Source organism: Vitis vinifera, chromosome 16 (genome assembly GCF_030704535.1).
Source record: "Vitis vinifera cultivar Pinot Noir 40024 chromosome 16, ASM3070453v1".
Lineage (NCBI taxonomy): Eukaryota > Viridiplantae > Streptophyta > Magnoliopsida > Vitales > Vitaceae > Vitis > Vitis vinifera.
Window position 1 is genome coordinate 22,678,072 of NC_081820.1, and position 15,459 is coordinate 22,693,530.

The window sequence follows — 15,459 nt, forward strand, 5'->3', positions numbered from 1 at the left end:
TAAAAGAACGAGATTAAGGTACAAAATGAAGAAATAAAAAATGAATGAGTGATACGATATGATCAGTGGTAGAGCCAATACATGCTCGGAGGAATTTGAAATTAATAAAAAAATAAATATAAAATAAAAAAATAAAAAAGGGATTTGTTTACTTTTTGCTCTCCTCCATAAATACCTAAATCTTGTTCCCCACTCAAGTTATTTGTTGGTTCCGCCATCAAATATGATTGGTCCTACTCTTATGAGGGTCCAATTAGGTACTACAATGCAGCCACTATAAAACAATGAAGAGATGAAATATGGCTTTATTAACTTCATATAATTATTTATTTATTTATTAATTACATTTTATTTATTTTTATTTTTATGTATTCATGAAGAGATGTGAACTAAGGTTTTATGATTTTCATGAGATAAAAGGGTGTCTTTATACAAACTACTTACCTCCAATGATGATGATGATTCAACTTTTCACCTCCTAACTTTTCAGAGCATGATGGAGAAAACTAGGGTTTAGGGTTTTTGAGGGGATGAAAAGGCTCACTTTATTAACTCATTCCCTTATAATTTTGATGGTTCACTTTCTACCCATTTACCACCTTTTCATGGGGCCTTTTCATTAGGGTTTTGATTGGTTTGCTTTTTCTAGACCCATTCATGTAAGAAAAGAAAAGGCAAAGGATCAAGGAAAAAAAAATAAAAATCACATGACTTTTTGGCACCTAATTTTGAGGATGGGTCCGGTAGGGCATGCCACTACTGGATATTTCACAAACTGGGCCTTATATGGGGTGGCTTAGCCTGGTCATGGTCCTACCCACCAAAAGCTAAACCAGCACACCACATGTTTTAGTAGGTGGTGGTTGACAAATTTATTATATACATGTATATCCTCTTTATTTATTTATTTGATAATTCTAAAAAATAAATTGTACGGATTTTGTTCTTTTGTTGGTTGAAATTGATTGGAGATTTGTGTCACTAGGAATGGGAAATGGGCTGGCCCATATTCGATCCGGCCCATTGTAATTTTACTCAGCCCATTTTATATTGCTTAGATAACAAGATAAGTCAAGATGATTAACTTATTCTTAATTTCATATCTTTATTATTATTATTATTATTTTTACTTTTATTTGTCTTAATTACTTCTATGATTTCCTTTGCTAATCCATGACCTTCTCTATTACTCGACCTTTTTTGCTCTAATTGTAATTTATGAGGATAAATATGTTAATTTAATGATTTATAATAAGTTTTAATTTAATTTTATCAAACAATTTTGATACTCAAAATAAAAATTAAATAATAAGTTTTAAATCAATAAGTAGTGGGGTGTTTGATAAAAATAATGAACTATATTTACATTAAAAAAATAATTTTTAATTTTTTTAAAAATATATATATTACAAGAAATAAAAAAACATTAATTTGCAAATTAAAGAGTTATGGCCCAAGCCCAGTCCAAACCTACCCTTTACTGGGCTAGTCAAATTTTAGGCCGATTGAGCCCAATTTGCAGCCCCAGGTCCAAGCCATCTCTGCAAGATAATAAAGTGGCTGTGGAAACAGAAAGGTCCATACCACACCCTCTATATTGAAGATAGTAATAATGATTTTGGACCGCATCTATCCATATAAAGCATCGTGACTCAAGGGATCCTAAAATCCAGACAAATTTCTTGAGGCAAATACCCTCTTCAAATGGCCACACCGATGGCCTCGCCAATTTTCACTCCCACACTTTTCTTTTCATCACCCAGTACCACCAAATCAACCATCTATGCCCTTTCTTCTTCTTCTTCAATTCCACTCCCAAAAGGCCCCAGTTTTCACTTCTCGACTTTGGTTCCTCAACCGGGTCTTGGTCCTTTCTCCTCCTGGAATGGTCTAAGGCATCTGGGTATCTCTGTTAAACAAAAATCTCTCAAAATAGGTGCTTTTTTCATCTGGGTATTTGGGAATTTTGTTTTTTTGCAAATTGTTCTTGGATTTGAGTTGATTTAGGGTTTTGCTCATCTGCGTATGCTTGTTTATGGAATTCTATTTAGGAAGAAGAGGAAGGTGCAAAGGGAAAGTGGTTTATGCATCTCTGTTTGGGGTTGGGGCTCCTGAGGCTCTGGTTATTGGAGTGGTAGCTTTGTTGGTTTTTGGTCCCAAAGGTCTTGCTGAGGTAATCTGTGTATATATAATTGAAAACTGAAGACCTTATTTGTATGGAAGTTTTAGAAAAATGTTTGGTTATCTTAATTATTGAAGCATTTTGGGTGACTGTAATGCTGGTTGCAGAGACTTAGATTCTGTGTTTTGCCTTTTAGTATCTTTGTTTTTATTATCTTAATGCAGGTTGCTCGGAATTTGGGAAAGACTTTGCGTGAATTTCAGCCCACAATTAAAGAGCTTCAAGTAGATACTTACAACTTTGAGTTTAACCTACATTGTTCTCACCACCTTTGAGGAATGCCTGATGCTACTAGTTCTACCATTTTTCCCTCTTGTAGGAAGTTTCAAAGGAATTTAAGAGCACCCTTGAAAAGGAGATTGGTTTTGATGAGATTTCAAGTTCAATACAAGATACATACAGGCCCAGAACAACTAACCCTACTACCTCAACCCCTTCATCAAATGCTGGCATTGAGGATTCTGGGAATGTGGTTGACCCTAGTGAGTATACCAGTATTTCTAACTATAAGTTTTCATATATACTCTTTTTGGAATATAATTTATGAGGTTTTGAATTCATCTACATTTTTTTCCTCGTAATTTGAAATCTGGTTGATTGTTATTTATAGATGTATCATGAAGTCTTGGGAGTAATAAAGCATTGTGTTTACAATGATAATCCTGGAAAGCTCCATTAAAGAGTAGATGTTTGCTACGGATTACATGAATTGCTCATTCCATTTACGTATGGTACTGTTGTAAACATTTTACAATTACTAATTAGTTTTTCAGGTAATAGAACACTTGTTGCAATGATACCGACAAGGGTTGGCATTTAGTGCTCCACAGAAGGCAAATCTTATTGTATGGATTAAAAATTAGTAACTTACAGAATCGTAATCAAAGTTGGAGCAGTGTTCCATTGTTGTAGCAGAAACTGTGAAGCTAAATAAAGATAAACGCGGACTCTGCAGTTATGGTTTTGTTTTATCAGACATAATAGAGGACACCGAATTCATATCTAGTGCAACTTTTAGGTTGTCATATAGCATCAGAGGTTCATTCCTTTGCTTTCCATCTTATAGAAAGAATCCTTTTGGATTCAATTTTGACTGTCTCTGAGGCATATGCTATTTGCCTCAATGCCTCATTGGATCAGCATCCAGCATTCACAAATAGGCCATCTCAGTCACTGTAAGTTGAGCTTTTTTCTATCAATTGCTGAGAGGGAAGCTTTTGAACTTGGTAACCTTATTTTAACTAGCAGGCACCAAAAAAGACTTTTGACTGCAATACTCTTCACCTTTTCTTATCCAAATATGATAATTTTGGACATTACCATCCATGCATAGGATGTCTCTCCTTTCTTTGTGAGGGCAAGGCGCTTTCTTGCCAACCCTTAGAGAACATTGTGCTTCTTTGTTGGCAGCTGATCAAAATCTGATGATCCTGCATGAAGATGGCAAGTTTTTTTATTGTCTCCAGAGATTTCAAAGGTATCACCAAGTGAAGTGTGAATTAATAGACTCCTATCATCAAAACCCTTTCACCAACCCAATTTTGAACTCCTGTTCTTTCCCTATTCTTAAAATTCAATCACTAGAAACTGAAAAAGGATTTTCTTTATCCAACACAGTGTGAATGCAACACTTCATTATCATTTTGATACTCTCAGTTTGTACAAGATTAATATCTTTTGGACCCAACATTGCTACTGGCAAGCTATTACAACTGGTGATTAGGGAAGCTGTTTTCAGTAGAACATCACAAAATTCTGAAAATATATTTGGAGTGCATTGCTATCCCTTCAATATCTTAAGCTCTGACCAGGGTTTGAATCCCTATCAATAGGACTAGGCTATAACTCAATAGCATGAGCAATGAGATCATACTTTTGGCACTTATGGATAAAGTGCCTATACCTGTTTCATTTTGTTTTTGAGAGTTTTGTGATTTTATATCATAAATGGCCATGTCTCATGCCATGAACTATAGAAAGCAAAATATTTGACACTTATGGGGCATTTGGACATCTGTTCCCCCTTTACAAGGGCTTTTTGGATTTTCTGCTGGTTCATGAATCAACACACTGCCCCCCAACTAGTTCTACACTTCTTGAGTTCTCTTTTTGTGTGCTACCATTCTGAAACTAGCTGGAAATCTTGGTATGGTTTTCTTCTTAGAAGAGTTCATGAATCATATACTTGAGAGGAAAAAGGAAGGCAAAGGAAATAAAACAGTGAAAAGATCTCAGGATACTTGGAGTGGTGGTCTGAATAATCAAAATAAGTCCAGACTGGATCGGTTCCTTATCTTTATTTGAGGGGTGGGAAAATCATTTCAACAGAGTGATGCAGTGTGTGCTTCCTAGACCGGTGTCTAATTACTTTCCTATTTTGTTGGATGGGGAAGGGTTGAGGAGAGGGCCTACGCCTTTTTGGTTTGAAAATGTGGTTAAAGGAGGGGTTTAAGGATTTGCTAAAATCTTGGTGGGAGGGGTTCAGCTTTCATGGTTCCTCCAGTTTTATTTTGGCTGCAAAGTGGAGAGCATTGAAGTTTAATATGAAAACTTGGAATGGAGAAGGTTTTGGCCAGCTTGAAGTGAGGAAGGCTAGGGCAATAGAGCAAGCGACTTTTTGGGATACAAAGGAGAGGTCCTGTATTTTGTCCCTAGAGGAGGTCGAAACACGAGAGGGAGTGGGGGGGGGGGGGAGTATAAGAAGTGGGTTCTGTTGGAAGAAATTTCATGGAGATAGAAATCTTGAGAGGCTTGGTTAAAACAAGGGAATATAAATACTTGTTTTTTCCATAAGTTGGCTAATGCCCATTGTAGAAGGAATTTCTTGGCCAAAATTAAGATTAATGGAATGTGGTTGTTTGAGGATAAGGATATTAAGGAAGGGGTGGCTCGAGCTTTTTAGAATTTGCTTTCTAATTCAGGGGATTGGAGACAAGTTTAAATGGCTTGTTGTTTGAGGGTCTTGAGGCTTAAGAGGCTGCTTGGTTGGAGGAGCCTTTCTCAGAGGAGGAGGTCTTTAGTGCCCTTTTGGGGTTTGGTGGGGATAAAGCTCTAAGGTTGGATGGTTTTTCTATGGTTTTTGTAAAGGATGAGGTGATGGGTTTTTTTAGGGAGTTCCATGAGTAAGGAAGCTTGGAGAAAAGTCTGAATGCCACCTTTTTGGTGTTAATTCCCAAGAAGGGGGGTGTCGAGGATTTGAGGGATTTTAGGCCAATTAGTTTTTTTTTTTAGGGGGGGGGGGGGGGGGGGGGGTGGGGGTTGGGAAGGGGTGGTTGGCTAAGGTGTTAGTTCATAGATTAAAAAAAGTGATCGGAAAAGTGGTTTCCACAGCTTGGAGTGCATTTGTGGAGGGGAGACAAATTTTGGATGCAATGCTTATTGCTAATGAGACTATTGATTCAATTTTAAAAAGTAATGAGAGTGGTGTTTTGTGCAAACTAGACATAAAGAAGGTGTATGATCATGTGGATTGGTTCTTTTTGCTTTTGGTGTTGCAGAAAAATGGGTTTTGAGGTATAATGGATTGGGTGCATAAGGTGGTGTATCTCCACGACAAGATTCTCTATTTTAGTGAATGGAACCCCTTCTGGTTTTTTTCCAAGTTCTAAAGGGTTGCGTTGATTGTAATGGAGGCGCTTAGTTGTCTTTTGAAGAGGTGGCTGTTGGTTTTTTATTTGGTTGTCAAGTGAAAGGTAGGTTTGGGGAAGGTGTTCAGATTTCACATTTATTGTTCATTGATGACACTCTAGTATTCTACAAGGCTTCTCTGGATCAAGTAACTTATTTATGTTGATTACTTATGTGGTTTGGGCCGAATTCAGGGTTGAAGATTAACTTGGAGAAAAGTGAGTTAATTCTAGTAGGAAGGGTGGAGAATTTAGATGATTTACTTGATGAGCTTAGGTGCAAGGTGGGTAGTCTACCTTCATCTTATTTAGGTCTTCCTTTGGGTGCTTCGTTTAAGTCTACAATAGCTTGGGATGGAGTAGAAGAGTGGTCTCACAAGAGGTTGTTGATATTGAATTGACAATATATTTTCAAGGGAGGGAGAATTACTTTGATTCGAAATATTTGCCCATTTATTTTGTCTTTGTTCTATATGCCAAGGATTGTTATATTGAGGTTAGAACACATTCAGAGGAACTTTTTATGGGGCAGTGGGGCATTAGAGCATAAACCTCATCTTTTTAAGTGGGCAATTGTTTGTCAAGATAAGAGGAAAGAGGGCTTGGGTGTTAAACGTCTTTCAATTCTTAATAAGGCTCTTCTTTGGCAAGTGGAGTTGATGTTTTGCAAATGAGAGGGGATTTCTGGAACCCGGTTATCTGTGGCAGGTATGGGGAAACAAGAGTGGGGTGGCTAACTCCGGAGGTAAAAGAGGGCTGTGGTTGGGCTATGGAAAGTGATAAAGAAGGATTTAGATCTTGTGAGATCTAGGTGTTCCTTTTTGGTAGGTAATGACCAGAGGATACTTTTTTTGGAAGGATAGGTGTAGGGATAATCTATTGTGTGTTGTTTCCTTATTTGTTTTATCTCTTTCTAAGGATGCATGGGTGGAGGGTGTTTGAATTTTTTTTGCTGAAAGGGGTGGTGAAGGGAGGTTTGTTTTCTTGTATACCTTGGGTCACTTTTCTGGTGCCTCTATTTATTTTAATTTAAGTCTTTTTTTATCAAAATAAAATAAAATTCCTCCATTGCATTGCTACTAACTAAAGGCAAAAGCAACAAAAATTCAATTTTGTTGTGTTCGCTTGAATTTTTGTCCATGTTTACTCATTAAATCTTTTGGATATTTGTTGCTTTTTAGTAAGAGAGGTATTCCTTCTGCTCTGGTCATTGTCTGTTTCTTATTCTTTACAGATTATGGTTCCATATTTCACTGTATAATTACATCAACAATAACCCTAGCTTCTATGGGCATCATCCTCGGCCCTTGTCTATAATATCTGAATTTTTCTAAATTGCAGATGGTGCACCATCCCTGAATAAAGCGTACTCTAGTGAGGAGTACTTAAAGATCACCGAAGAGCAGCTGAAAGCATCTGCAGCCCAACAGCAGTCACAAACACCCCCTCCAGGAGAAAGCCAGTTGGAACCTCAAACTGAGCCTCTAGGTTTGTAATTCTCACACCTCTCTCTCTTTCTCTCCCCTCTATGGCTACCTTATAACACAATTACCACCAGGTGCTGTTCAAGAAGGTGCTACTGCAATTCCTCCATCCAAGAACCCAAAAAGTGAGACCTGAAACCTCATAAGTAAGGTAAAGGGACTGGGAAATGGCAAGCTCATCTTTTTTTTTTTGGGTTCCAATTGTTAGTTAACTATTTCAGAAGAGTCTACAGGATTTGACTGTAGTGTATGATTTTTTATACTTGGATATTTTAGGCAGTGATTTTTTGGCACAAGTATGTATAAATTGAAAGTTCTTAGTAGAACATTGTCTTGATCAATGGCGGATCCTGATACCTCGTTTTGTAGTTTCCTCCTTTTCCTTTTGGGTAGGTTTATTTATGTCAAATTTACACAACACAAACCTAGGGCTTTTGATGTTTATGCATTTGGGTTTTAAAATTTTCAGGTAAATCACATTTTATTTCTTCAAAAAACCTTTAAAAAAAAATAATAAATTGATGATAATGATTTCAATTCTAGATAACTTTAGCTGGGGATTCATCTTAGCAGGTGTGTTATTAACCTAGGCCTCCTAAACTACCATGTAGTTTGAATTTAAACTACTTGTTATTTATCTATATTTCCCCCTTTTTTTTCCAACAAATTTTGAAACAGAAAAATATTGTTTAGGGCTTTACAAAAAGGCAATTTTTTTTAAAAACCCACTTAAAAATTTTAAAAATATTAATATTATCCATATATTTGATAAAAGTATTTTCAAACCCACTTTATTGTATCTACTTTTGAACATGGATGTAGCCTAAATTTGGTCATAATTTTATCTTTTTCTCTTTCCAGTCTTTTCAAAATTTCAAAACCAGTTGAGAATCAGTCATGAAGAGTTAGATTCGCCGTTTCTGTTCTTCACTGCAGAAAAACTTCGACTCAACATCATCATCTTCCCTGCTTGATTGGCAAAGGATGGAATATTCCGGTTGGGCATGGCTTCCAGATGATCTCCTAGAACCCATACTAAACAATTTAGCCTCCATAGTTGACTCTATCAGGTTCGGTGCAGTCTGCACTCCATGGCATAGCCTTGCAGTAAAGAGCTTCCAGCGCCTCCCTGTCAATCAAAGGCCACATCTTCAACCCCCACCACTCCCATGGCTGATGGTTCTCAGCAAACCCAACAGCAAAGACAGCCGCAGTTTCTACAGCATCACCCACCAAAAGCTTTCCAAATTCCACCTCCCGGTCCCTCCCGGTACAAGGTATTGCGGGTCTTCCCATGGCTGGCTGATCACTACAGACGAAACCAATGCAGTAAGCCTCCTCCACCCATTCTCAAGACAAGTCATTCGTCTCCCTCCTCTCACAAGATTGAAGATTCCACAAAGAACTGTTTATGGCTTCGAGTACCACCTCCATAAGGGCGTCCTGTCTGCAAACCCGACTTCAAACCCTGATGATTTTGTGTTGATGGTCATATACGGGCACGACAAGGGGTTAGCCTTCATAAAATCAGGTGATCAGAACTGGGCTTACATAGATTCCATGGTGATGAAAGATGACGTCCTGGACTCTCCATACTTTCTTGACTTGTCATTATTCGGGTTCGAAGATGTTATATACCAAGAAAGAGAGCTCCAGTTCTATGCCTTGTCCTATGACAGTCAGGTTCTGGCCATTAAAACCAGTGGCATAGGGAATATGGTTAAAGTTGTTCCTCCTTATAATTTTGGTTTTGTGCCTGCCTTCAAGCTGTATCTTGTAGAATCCCCCGAGGGAAGAGATTTATGGCAAATTGAGAAGGTATCATTCTATGATAAAAGTAGTGGGTTCAAGGTTTTTGTGATGGTAGATCGGGAAACAAAGCCGGAGTGGGTTGAGGTGAATAGCCTCGGAGATGTTGCCTTGTTCCTGGGAGACAACGACTCCATTGCTGTCACAGCTTCTCGGTTCAGTGGTTGCAGACCCAGCTGTATATATGTTGCTTCTACTGATGACACCTTGGAGATGAACATGGAGGATGAGAGGGAAAGCTTTAGATACCGGTACAAATTGTGTGAGTTCAATGTGGAGACTGGGAGCTATGCAGAAAAGTGGGTACTGGATAATTTGGATCCTTCTCTCGGTCTCATCCCATCCCCTGTTTGGATTGAATGTCTGCCAATATTCAATTGAGAGGTAAATTTGACACTTTGGTTCTATTTGATTCTCGGTCGACAATGGGAAAGGGAAGAAGATGGAAAATAGATTTAAAGTCTGATAAATTATTTTTATTTGTTATTTCAAATACATTTCAAGTATTTTTCGGTTTTATGTAAAGATTAAATCATTTGAAATTACAAAAAAATAATTAATTTTAATTGTATTTGATTTTATTTTTAATTTTTTTTTATAGTGAAAGGAAAACATAAAGAAAAGAAAATAGATGGATTAAAGACAATAAATTATTTTTATATATTACTTTAAATTTACTTAAATTATTTTAGTTATTCCATATAAAAATTAAATAATTTCAAAATATATAATTTTTTACCTAATTTTAATTATATTTGATTTTTTATATTTTTATAATTTTTTTTCTTAATATATATTTTCTTTAGTTAGCATCTTCCAAAGCCAAAATATCTAAGTATTTTTTTTCTTAACATAACGAGGATTTTTTTTTTATATATATCAAAATATTGAAAATATTTTACCAAAAGAAAAGGTTAATGTAAAGGAATTTTTAAAAAGAAATAGAAAGTAAGAAATTTGACTACAAAATTTTCAATAATTTTAGTGAATTCTTGTAATAAAAAAGATTATTTTTTTTAAGGAAATTATAATTCTTTAATAAATTTTGAATTTCTTTTCTATATAATTAATTATAAAATCAACTTAAAGTCATGAGATTTTTAATTTTTACTTAAAATTGTCAATTATACAATGATATAAGAATGAGACTATTAGTAAAATATAATTTTGGAGGCAAATATTGTGAAAAAATGGTTAATTAATTTAAGCAAATCACTTGGGATGGGAGTAAATTAAGTGTGAAACTTTTTGAAAATATTTACTTAAAAGTAAAGAGTAAGTAAATAGCAAGCAAGATAATAAAGTAAGAGAGATGCGGAGAGATGTGCAAATTCCTTTTACAGTGGTTTGACATTCCTCCTAAGTTCACTTTTCTCAATTTTTTATCTAAGTCATGATCAAGGTTTCCGATACAAGCCTTCGAGCTTTATAATTGCATTTATTGTTTCCAATGGGCACTATAATCCCTTTAAGTATTCCACCAACTTGAAGTCTTTTAACTTGAAATGAATAAATAAAGAAGATTTTAGTGCTTTCAATTTTAAAACAAATATAGTTCACAATACAAAAGAAAGTCGGGATGGATTTTGAGGTGCACTTAATAATATACAAATTGGAATTCAATGCACTTTGAAAGAAGAACCTTGAATGTGAGAAAAGAAAGGTTTATTGATTAAATGTTGTATTTTCTTGTTAATTAATGTAGTAGAGCTCTTCAATATATAGAAAACAAGCTTAGACATCCAAAAAGACATAGAAGACTCTCGATTGGTTGACTAGCGGTTAAAACATTCAATGCTCTGGAAATGATCATTGGAGTTTTGAAGGCTTAATCAACCCTCGACCCATCGAGGCAAAACCTCAACCATCTATACACTTGCTACAAAAGAGATAATATTTTTGTGTTCCCTTAATTGATCCTTGACTAATTGAAATCAATTGGTCGAGCCGGTTCCCTAACTAGTCCAACTCACCCTTTGTCGATTGAGCTTTGTTCCCTCACTAGTCTAGCTCACCCTTAATTGGTTGCACCTAAAAGTGCACAAAAACTCTAGATTTGAGGTTTAAACCTTCTAGTAACGTATATAATTCTTCCTAGAACCTCTTTTTTTAGTAAAATTCGAAAGAATTTAACTTAAGGTTTTGAATTAAAACAAGTATTAATCCAAATTTATAATGAAAACATTGTTTTTGAGCTTGAATAAAGATGAAAACTGGTTTTTAAGTGCATGAGAGAAGATTTAATCCTAAGTGCACTAATAAATGTCATCTTATAATTTTTCTTAGGATACTTTAAGTCTTTAAGAAATCTAAGGGCTTAATTGGTTACTGGTTTTAAAAACTATTTTAGAAAATAATTTTTAAGAACAATTTTTTATGTTTTCAGAAATAAAATTGGGTTTAAGAACTAAATTCTGAAAAACAATTTTAATAAAAAAACTTTTTAGAACAAAATAAAAAACATATTTGAAAGTTACGTGTGTGTGTGTGTTTATTTATTTATTTAGTGCTTTCTTCATATCTCCTCTCAATTTGTGAGAAAATAAATAAATAAAATCAACAAAAGATAATAATAAGAGGGTGATAAATTTGAATGGAAAATCAAATTAAATTTTTAGTTTTTTATTTTATTTTATTTTGAATTTTTATTCCATTTGTTATTTTATTTTAATTATAATAAATAAAAAGATGAAATATTTTAATAATAAATGGTTAAATATCATACTAAATGTGGATTAATAATAAGATGATCCTCTTCAATAAATGGTTAAGTTTTTTATTTTTATTTTTAAAATAAAATGTTGTAATTTAAATTTAAAACTTTTGTTAGCACTCTAAATTGATAATAGAAACATTGCATGAAAATATTGACAATTATGTAAAGTCAATCATATTTTATTATTTTATTAATTCAAGGATTTATGATTTATAATTATGTATCTATTTAAAATTTTCTTAATTATTTGTCCATTTTTCTACCAAATTTTATCCCTCTAACATCCTATTCCAATTTTTAAAATAAAAATAATAAATGTGTTTTAAACATAAAAATAATTTGACAATTAAATTAATAATGTAAAGCCTTTTCAACATGTTTTTTTATTTTTTGCTTCCTAAAAGTGAAAAAAAATATTGTGAAATAATTATTTTTATTTCCATAAATCTTTTTTCATTATCAAATACTTCTATAATTAAAAAAAATATTTTGATTATCCAAATTTAATGATTGGGATTGATTTTTAAAAAAAGTTAAGTTGTGATTTTCTCCAATATTCTTAGGAAACAAACACCTATCTCCAACTCAAGATTTTCTTTTTCGGTATAAAACCATATATACATATATAACATTGTTTTCTTTGTAACCTTTGTCATCACCATCAATGGCTTTTTCTTCCTCTATGTTGTCTCTTCTCCTCTTTCATCTCTTCTTCTTCTCCCTCTTAAACCCCCTTTCTCCATTGTGCATCTCCACAAACTCGCCACAGTAGCCACAGTAGCATGAATTTCAATAGGTGATGGAAGAAAGAAGGGAAACTCACCTTGGTCTCGCATTGGTGGAGAAGACATGCTATAGATGTGAGAATGAAGGGAATGAGATTTGAAAACACGGAAAGCAAAGTGGTTTTTTTTGTTCTCTAGATAGTATAAAAAATAAGGTAAACACCTTTTTGTTCTTTGAAAATAGCCCTTTTGAAAACATGGAGAATAGTGAGAACAGTGGGTGTCTTATTTCCTAAACGTGATTTTTGTGTTTTTTTTTTCTGTTCTCAAGAATAAAAAACATTTTTCAAAAAATAGGAACTAAACAGTCTCTAAATTTTCATGTCATTGATTTTCTTCCATAGTTGCCTAATGTCACGGACTTAGGTCTTTCCTAAGCTCATACAACACTTAGACAACTCAAGCAACTTGATGTTGCTATATTAGTCTTTCCTATGTCCTTAGCTAGCTAGGTTAAGCAATGCACATGACTTGGAAGTTAGGATGAGAAACAAAGGCAACCTTGAAAGAAAGAGAGTTTGCATTATGCTAGAACTCTTTACAAGGCTAGAAAGCTTTGAAATGCTTGGTGTCTTAGCCTATTCATAAGCACTTTAGGAACTCTCTGGAACAAACAAGGGTTACCCACTACTCTAAAACTCTCTATAAAAGCTTACATAAATGTTATGTACAACATATATACAAGAGTTCTTTGGAATTCTTTGGAATTCTTTAGAATACCTCATACACTTCTCTTATTTTCCATACTAGTATAAAGATGTGTGAATGTATATAGACTTCTTCAAAATCTTCCACGCTCCTCCACTAGTTGTTGGGATTGAACCTTAAAAAGTATAATATGATGTAACAGATTGTGATACATTTATAAATTTATTTATCTATGTTTTTTGGTTTCACATTTATTATCCTTTATGCATTAATTGATTACCTGAGCATACACACTCATATATTTTACATTGTACATGACTTAGGTATATTAAGAGTTGTATAGATGATAGAAGTTATGAGTTCCTAGTGTGTATGATTACTCATTTGATAAGACCTATGATAAATTATGACATAAGATTATTGATTGTTATGATTCACCAAACTACTATATTGTATGAACTCTCAACTTTGAGAGAATATTGAGCATGTGTCAAAGTCAACAGGAAGCCTTGACCTATGGGTGAGACTCTAAGAGGATCACATAACCTATGGATTGAGTCATTGTTGATGAAGGTTGGTGGCAACAGTTATTTTTAATAGAGACACTATAATATCTCATGAGTTTAAGACAGTGTGTTCTCTTGGGTGATTCAAAGGACATGTGATCTATAAGACTATGGTTATAACATTTCCTTTAGTAAAAATTTGATATATACTCCTTAGAGTTGGAGTATGTCAATTGATCTATAATTTAAGAATTGAAAAGGTAATCTTGATGGGTGGTAGCACTACCTTGTTAATTTTATGGACATCGGTTTATGAGGAGTCTGCATGCAACAGATAATAGATTATAGACCCAAACTTCATCTCATTGTTTTTACATAGGGTACTAGAGTGTAGTTAATTATTTATAATGAGATATTGAATCAACTTTAAAATTAGATTCTAAGAGACCCAATACTCTTATAGGTCTCAATGGTCCCCTTCTGAGGTCATATACCTTAATAGCATAGTTTGCAAGGGTTAGATTGACTCTAGGTTCACTTTTGTATATCAAAACGTTTTGATAATTATGTAAGGTTACATAAGGGCTAGGGAACAAATTCTTTGGATTGAGCTAATTAATTAATTAGATGACCTTATAAGGTTAATTAAGACTTGTTTTAGGTTAGATTAAATAATCCAAACCCTTAGTGAGCTTAAGTCACGTAAGCCTAATTAGAGAATCTTATAAATACCCCTTTAGGGATTAGGGTTTTAAAGATGTTTTGAGATTGTCTTTTTTCACCTCCAAAGAAAGAAAGAGTCAAGAGATTTCTTCCTTCCAAATATCACCCTTTGGAGTGCCAAGATTGAGGTTAGAACCAAGACGGAAGATCTTAGATGTATGAGACCTTAAGAGATTTTAGGCTTTTTCATCGCACAGATTTAATTTAGGAACATCCAAATCTAGGTATAAGTTACTTTTTCTCTAGCTTTGTTAATCTAAATGGTTTCTATGGCCTCATTTACACTTAGATTACTTTCTAGAGAAGCCTATGACATATTGCATGTACCTATATGATGCAGAGTTGGGAATGGAGAAATCCAATATTCCCATCACTAGTAGCCAAGTGTGAATTGCTTCAGAACATTTCAAAAGCTCCATACTCTTCTATATAAGCTCAAAGAAGGATTAATTACAAGTTGTGACATTAAGCTTTCTTTAAAAATTTCATTTAAACCTGAAAAACTTCATTTAATTTAAGTTTTTAGTTAACTTAACCTTATTTTGTAATCATCAAAACTTGATTAGAAGAACCCTTGACCTAGCAAATATAAATCCTCTTAAAGAATTAAATAACATATGATCTAATGTAATTATATAATTTTTTTTTTAGATTAATCGTTAGATAATTAAGTCTCAAAAGTTATATATATATATATATATATATATATATATCAAAATCAATTGAAGAGAACATACCATTAAAACAATATTTAATATACAAAATTACTAAAAATTTAGTATTATTAGAAAAGTTATATATATATAAAACTGGTTTTAGGAGTAGTTGCCAAACAAGCCGTCAAGCTTTTTGACTCATCTTAAAACAAATTTTACAAAGGATAGATAGAATCGTAAGTAGGATGAGTGCCCAAATTGAATCATTTTCTTTTGGCTTGCTTTTATGCATAAGGCCTTGTTTGACACGTTTGACTGGTATTT

General features: G+C 33.9%; 2 protein-coding genes across 7 annotated transcripts; both read left to right on the plus strand.

Annotated features, from left to right (window-relative positions):
• The first annotated feature begins 1,580 nt into the window (after window positions 1–1,580).
• Window positions 1,581–9,667, plus strand: LOC100254207 (sec-independent protein translocase protein TATB, chloroplastic). Of its 6 annotated transcripts, none has more exons than XM_059733593.1 (7): window positions 1,587–1,936; window positions 2,052–2,173; window positions 2,347–2,406; window positions 2,502–2,664; window positions 7,150–7,296; window positions 7,367–7,443; window positions 8,154–9,667. In XM_059733593.1, exons 1-6 carry the CDS (start codon window positions 1,705–1,707, stop codon window positions 7,426–7,428), a joined length of 786 nt encoding a protein of 261 aa, XP_059589576.1. In that variant the 5' UTR covers window positions 1,587–1,704; the 3' UTR covers window positions 7,429–7,443; window positions 8,154–9,667. The 6 variants fall into 6 exon arrangements, with proteins under 6 accessions (XP_002270827.1, XP_059589576.1, XP_059589577.1 ...); XM_059733594.1 differs by having other exon boundaries at window positions 8,229–9,667; XM_059733595.1 differs by having other exon boundaries at window positions 7,382–7,443.
• LOC104882195 (F-box protein At2g26160) lies at window positions 8,277–9,482 on the plus strand. The gene has a single exon (XM_019226235.2). It carries the CDS (start codon window positions 8,277–8,279, stop codon window positions 9,480–9,482), a length of 1,206 nt encoding a protein of 401 aa, XP_019081780.1.
• Window positions 9,668–15,459: the final 5,792 nt, after the last annotated feature.